Source organism: Micropterus salmoides, unplaced genomic scaffold (genome assembly GCF_014851395.1).
Source record: "Micropterus salmoides isolate LMB-PRFRI ecotype aquatic unplaced genomic scaffold, ASM1485139v1 Ms_hic_scaffold_8, whole genome shotgun sequence".
Lineage (NCBI taxonomy): Eukaryota > Metazoa > Chordata > Actinopteri > Centrarchiformes > Centrarchidae > Micropterus > Micropterus salmoides.
In genome coordinates, this window is record NW_024044570.1 from 2,796,272 (window position 1) to 2,803,255 (window position 6,984).

A 6,984-nucleotide genomic window follows, 5' to 3' on the forward strand; every position below is an offset into this window, starting at 1 on the left:
TGCAGCCCAGGCCGTGACATCACCTCCACCGTGCTTCACAGATGAGCTCGTACGCTCTGGATCATCAGCAGTTCCTTTCTTTCTCCACACTTTGGCCTTTCCATCACTTTGCTACAGATTAATCTTGGTCTCATCCGTCCAGCAGATTGTGTTCCAGGACTTTTGCGGCTCATCTCTGTACCGCTTTGCAAATTTCACTCTGGCCTTGCGATTCTTGCTGCTGATGAGTGGTTTGCATCTTGTGGTGCGGCCTCTATATTTCTGCTCTCTGAGTCTTCTTCCAACAGTGGATTGTGATACCTTCACCCTGCACTGTGGAGGTCGTTGCTGATGTCACTTCCTGATGTTTTGGGGGTTTTCTTCACAGCTCTCACCATATTTCTGTCATCAACTACTGTAGATTTCCTTGGCCGACCTGTTGGACGTCTGTTGCTCAGTGCACCAGTAGTTTCTTTTTCAGGACGTTCCTAATTGTTGTGCTTGCTGTGCCCAATGTTTGTCCAATGGCTCTGGTCGATTTTCTCAGCTTGACGATGGCTTGCTTTTCTCCCACAGACAGCTCTCTGGTCTTCGTGTTGCTTTATCCTCTTTAACAGGAAATGCAGTCTTTATAGGTTTGAACCAAGGATGAAAACTTAGACTAGTCATGTAGAGCTATTAATGTTTGGACAATCAGCCTAAAAGGCAACCAGAAACATCAACAAATCAGTCAGTCACATGTTCCAATAGTTGTGCTCACTTGAAAAATGGGTGGGTTCAAATAAAGGGATGGTATGTAATACCAGGAAATGAGAGCTGAAATTCTGAACTCTTGTCTCATCTTTTGATCTGAAACCCAAATGTCTTCAGTGAACAACAAAAACAAAGGTAGTGGCCTTTCAGTTTTTCTCTGTGTCTATGTAAGATCATAAAAACGTTCCCTGCTTTCTTCTTCATGTAGCCTGTTTCTTGCCAAACAGGTGTACCTTAGATAGTATGCTTTTTGGCAGTAAACGTGTAGACAGCTGAAAGTCTTTCCACTGTATTTGTTTCCAGATGTCAAATGGTACTCTGCGACTTGATTTAATTTACTAGTCAAACAAGGTGTGCCCCAAGGCCCTGTGCTTGGACCCCTCCTTTTCACCATTACCATGCTTCCCTTGGCCAGATAATCCACTGCCACGGTCTCAGCTTCCACTGTTATGCTGATGACACACAACTGTATATCAGCACCAAACCATCCACTCCGCTTCCCCCTCTGTCACTTGTTAACTGTCTGAATGAAATAAAAACCTGGATGTCATCTCACCTACTCAAACTAAACAGCAGCAAAACGGAGGTAATGGTGGTGGCTCCCAAGCCGCTGCTCCTGAGGGTAGCTGATCTACTCCTCAAAGTGGATGGCTGCTCCATCTCCCCATCCCAAGAAGTCCGCAACCTTGGTGTCATTTTGGACTCCACCCTCTCATTCCAGTCACATGTCAAACTCATTACCAAATCTGCCTTCTACCACCTCAAAAACATCTCCAGACTTCGACCTTGACTCTCAGACTCACTCTTCCATGCCGTCATCACTTCCCGCTTGGACTACTGCAATGGTGTCCTGTACCAGCAAGGTCCTGGACAGGCTGCGATATGTCCAGAACTCAGCTGTGAGGCCTGCTCTCTGTCCCCCACACCAGACTCCGGACTTTTGGGGACAGAGCCTTCAGCATCGCAGCACCCACCCTCTGGAACTCATCCCCACAGAGCTGGACACTTTCAAAAACCTCCTATAAAACCCACCTCTTCACAAAGGCATTCAATCCGGAATGACTTTTTGTTGTTCTGTCTCTGTAATTATGTGTAAAGCACCCTTGGTTCCCGTGAAAGAGGCTATAAAAATATAAAGGATGATTATTTTATTGTTTATTGTTACTTTTACATAGGTTTCCTCCTCAATATTACATGAGAAACGTTGATCTACAGGAGAAACAGATCTGAAGGCAAGTCAGGTTTATTTGTATAGCACATTTCAACAACAAGATAATTCAAAGTGCTTTACATAAAAAAAAAAAGTAACAGGGAAATACAGAGTTAAAGAGAAAATAAAAATCACCCTTTTCCACCTCTTCTAGCTTCTGTAACAGGACCGTTAAAGTTACAGTGCAGTGTAAGTTATCAATCTAAAAGAAATGGAGAAATGAAATTGGAGCTAAAAACAGGGTAAAACAGTAAAACTCACAGTGAAGTGTACGATATTGATCTACAGCTTTAAATTTGATTTAATTAAAGGCAGAGGTAAAAAGTCTTCATTGTTGATTTATAAGAACTGACAGTTTTAGCAGGTTTCTGGGAAAAACTGACCTGCTCCCAGATGACCTGAGAGGTCCGGATGGTTCATAACGAAGCAGAAGATCAGAAATGTATTGTGGTCCTAAACCATTCAGTGCTTTATAAACCAACAGCAGGATTTCAAAACCAGTTCTCTGGCAGACAGGAAGTCAGTGTAAAGACTTCGTGAGGACTCGAGCAGCAGCGTTCTGAATCGGCTGCAGCTGTCTGATTTTATAGGGAGGCCTGTAAAGACACCGTTCCAGTAGTCGACTCAACAGAATGACTGAGGGCTGCTCTGCATTTTATTCAATGGTCATTCGAAGGTCACAGAAGTAGCTGAACAGCGGTTTCTCCACAGCATGGCGTGCTATAACTGAACTAACCCGTGTCCCTGTGCTGGTCCTCAGACCTCCGAGCGAGTGCGGGTGGAAATTCTGTCCCTGAGCTTGAGGCCGGAGTCTCGGGTGGCGAGGGACGGCAGCGTGGTGCGTCTGTTTGTGGAGTACTCCCTCCTGGATCTGCCCACGGAGGAAACCCCGCTGTCTCTACCCAAACCCCCCCGGGGCAAGAGCATCAACTTCAACTACAGCAAAGGTAAGGACCTGCACACGGCGAGGCTGTAAAGTTTTGTGAAAATCCCAACAATTTTGTTTTTTAAATCACACTGACAACCGGGGAACCTGAACTGGAGTTTCTGAGCTGTATCATTTGGAACAGGACAGATTTTTAATGCTGTTTTCTTTGGCTTTAATATCACGTAAGAAGAAAATGAACTGACTGTGTGGTTGAGAACGATCTCCATCCACAGCAGCGTTTTAGCTGCGTATCAGAATTGATCTCTGTCTGTATTGAAATGTCTGAAAAGGCACATCACGTGACCGTTCACGTACACTGAGCATGTGCGTGCCGGTGTAAACAGGAAGCCGGTGTCTATTCCGCAGCTGCTGAAGAAACTGAGAGGAACACGGGAGGACAAAGAGGCTGTGGCGGACATTAAAGACATGACAGAAAATAAGGGAAAGCTTTATAGGTGCGATTTATGTCCAAGCTGGCCTAACATGGCTCCAATCCCGGCTCTCTTTTCTCTCCTCTGGCTGGTCGGCTGCTCATGAATCCAAAAACCCCGTCTTCCTTTTCCAATGACTGTATTTCTGTCAGAGGAAACATGAGTTTCAGGAATAAAGCCGGAAACAACAGATGAAAAACAAAAAGCGTAGTGAAGCCAGACACCTGATCCTTACTGGGCTGCTGGCACACGTCTGAACACAAACAGTTTCATGGTGAAATATTTATTAACATTATGATCCTGAGAAGCAGAACTCGTTGTTTTCTGTGTTCTAAGTGTTTGTGGTTCTGCCCTCAGTCGTTCCCGTGGACGCAGAGAACAACGGCGCGAGGCGGCGGCTGCTGAGGGGAGTCCTGCAGGGCAGAAACCCCGACATGGAGAGGTGGGTGGAGAACACAGCGTTGTTGTTTTTCCTCGTGGAGACAGCCGGAGACAGACGTTGTGGTGGGATTCAGAGGTGATCTCAGAACCACAGCTGGAAATCACCTCTAATGAATTCTACCAGTTTGTAAATGTTTACTGAGCTGAGAAATTTTATTATATGTTGTTGTTGATGTTATTATATGAACTGTCACTATCTCGTCATGCAGTTTTATTTGGCTCTGAGATTTCTGCCTCCACGTGACACCTTAAACATAAATGCAATTTATATTTATTAAAAAAATATTACTTTTGAAAACTTCAGAGTAACTCAACATTTCTCAAGTCAAAATAAGTCTTCAAAGGGGGCATGCTAGCTCATCGCTAGTGCTCGCCTCCCAGCGTCCCGTGTACGAAAGACTAGGACCTTGCCGCAGCGACCCGGGTTCGAGTCCGACCCGCTGTCCTTTCCTGCAAGTTGTCTCCTCTCTCTCTCCCACATTTCCTGTCTCTGTTGAGCCGTCCTGTCATGAATAACGGCTGAAAAGGCCTAAAAAACTCATTAGTAAGTGATTATTGACAGTATTAATAAAGATTACTGATGATAAATGTGGTTGTTGGGCAGAATCCGGTTCACGGTGGTGAGCGAACCTCCGGAGGAAGAGGAGCAGGAGAGGGAGTGCGAGGACGTGGGAGTGGCCTACCTCAGGATCCCCGAAATCCTGGAGACGCAACAAGACCTGACCGAGACCAGCCTGAAGGGTCAGCGCGCGCACGCGCACACACACACACACACACACACACACACACACACACACACACACACACACACACACACACACACACACGTTTCTTCCCCTGTTTCCCCTATATGACTTGTCAATCATAGATAATCCCGCCCTGAAACATACTCTGCTTTGTGGTCTATTTTAAAATAAACGGGACCATAATTTACTAAATGAACATCACGCTGTGTTGAAGAAGACTTGAAACTAGCGACTGAGACCAGAAACTCATCAGGAAAGTGTTTCCTGAGGGAATAAATCAGCTGACAAGTAGAAACATTTTGCCGTTATTTCTAACGGAGCTGGAAGAGTCGCCCCCTGCTGGCCGTTTGATAGAATGCAGGTTTCAGGGACTTCCGCGTTCACCCCATTTAAAAGGCTGAGTCCTCGCCTCTCATCTCCCCTCCCTGTCCAATAAAATTATATTTAAAAACAACAACAATTATTTCGATATAATTTTCCTCAATATCAAAATAATAAATGTTTTAATAAATGTTAAATTTTATTTATTTTAATCAAGATAAAAACAAATCATTACTTTAATTTTTCTACTAAGATATTAATTTTGTTGAGGAAAAGCGACAGATTTTACTTGTGCATATTTGTTGAAATGATCTGCCTCAGATTTGTGAAGTGATCCACTGTTTGGCATCAAGAGTTTATTCTGACCCGATAGAAAATTTTAAAACCACATTAACTTTCAGTCAGGAGCAGAAATCAGCCTGAAACCTGAAAGAAATAATGATTTGACATTTATCCTGATAATTATAGATACCAAAAGATTTTATCAAGAGACCTATTTTCAGCCTTAGCCTGAACACTAACACCACGTCTTAACCCCTCGTGGGGTCAGATACTGAGGTCACGAGTCCGATATAAAAGCCTTAAACACACCCGGTGTCTGTGTGTGTGTCTACAGTGTTGGATGTGGAGGACAGCAGCGAGGTGGTCGGCAGTCTGACTGTGACTGTGGAGGGTCTGGAGGCTCTGCGGGCCATCATGGAGGACCAGGACCAGGACCAGGACCAGGAGCGAACCCCCGTCTCCTCTCTGCTTCAGTCAGCATGAGGCAGCGTCTCCGACAGGGCGGGACGACTCGCTGCTCAGAGAACGGGGTTTATGTTGAGGTGTTTGGTGGTTATCAAATATGCGGTCACTGAACAGCGGTTTCTCTGCTCAGGAAGAACAGATCGTGTTATTTTGCAGGTCAAAACAAATGTCGGTTAAACACCGAGCAAAGCTTGGTGGAAACGCGTCTCGTCTCTCTGTCCTCCACTTTAGTTTCTGACCATATATCTGCAGAACTTAAAGACATCTGACGGTGAACACTAAATATCAGCATGTTAGCATTCAGCTGAAAGCTCAGCTGTGTGGAAGTCGCCTCAAAGAGGATCTGTTTCACTTTGACATTCAGATTGAACCCAGTTTTCACCACATGCATGCTCAGGATGAGGCGGAGCTTCTGTCCCTGTCATGTCGGCAGATAAACAGGCAGCGCGTGGACGTCTCAATAACACCTGAAGATGAAGTGTAGCTGCCTGTTAGAGAGGACTGTACTGTACTACAGATCTTATTTAATGTTACCGTGTCCTCACATCTATTATGAAGTCAGCTGTTACAATGCCCTGTTTTTGAACGTGAAAATAATATTTGCCTTTTGTACTGTGTTGAAGCACTGCAGTTATTTAATGGACTTGGGGTTTTATTTTCGGCAGGAGGGATTTGTTAGTGAGTCTTCAGCTGCTGATGTTTCCTGCAGTTTCAGGTCTCTGGCAGGTCAGCAGCCGTTTGATTTAATTTTGGGTGTAAGAGAGTCTCAGCGCACCTGCAGAATAATTTTTGCAGTGTTGTCTATAGGAGGGAAAGAAGTCTCACAAGCGTGCCTTATATTTGAGATTTCCTGTATGATGTTTTGTATTGTGCTCTAATAAAGAGTGTTTTTCTGTATATGTGGGGGGGGGGCACCTTTTATTTAGCTTCATAAACAGGATGAAAGAAGAACCGAGTCTTGTGTTGGAACTGTGTTATTTATTAAAATGTGCTTCAGCTGAACGGACAGGTAGTCTGAACTGTGTGTCCAGAGCGTCTGGCAACGGACGACACACGTGTTTATAGGAACGTTAGGCTGCTGGACACCACGGGATGAGGAAACGTGAACAGGTTCAGGCGGTTCGATGTGTCTGAGCTTTAGATATCGGCACAATACAAGAACCTCATAGTCTGATATCTGGCTGTTAACAGGAACTTGTGGCTAGACACATCTGGCACCTGGACACCAACAGCTGCACCTCCAGCTGCCAGACAGACTCCTGAAGTTTGCAGATGACGCCGCCCTCATTGGGCTCATCTGCGGTGGGGATGAGTCTGCCTACAGTTGAGAGATCAACCATCTGGTGATCTGGTGAAGTCAGATCTACCTGGAGCTCTGAAGACAGTGGAGATGGTCAAGGCCACGCCCTTACCCCATCACACTTCCTC

The 6,984-nt window shown here is 45.2% G+C and overlaps 1 protein-coding gene across 1 annotated transcript in view; it reads left to right on the forward strand.

Annotated features, from left to right (window-relative positions):
* rpgrip1l (RPGRIP1 like) overlaps nucleotides 1–6,453 on the forward strand; it is a 36,125-nt gene extending 29,672 nt beyond the window's left edge. The window contains exons 23-26 of the mRNA XM_038706538.1: nucleotides 2,703–2,889; nucleotides 3,659–3,743; nucleotides 4,347–4,483; nucleotides 5,426–6,453. Coding sequence (XP_038562466.1) covers nucleotides 2,703–2,889; nucleotides 3,659–3,743; nucleotides 4,347–4,483; nucleotides 5,426–5,574 — 558 coding nt within the window. The 3' untranslated portion in view covers nucleotides 5,575–6,453. The remainder of the gene's footprint in view (nucleotides 1–2,702; nucleotides 2,890–3,658; nucleotides 3,744–4,346; nucleotides 4,484–5,425) is intronic.
* Nucleotides 6,454–6,984: the final 531 nt, after the last annotated feature.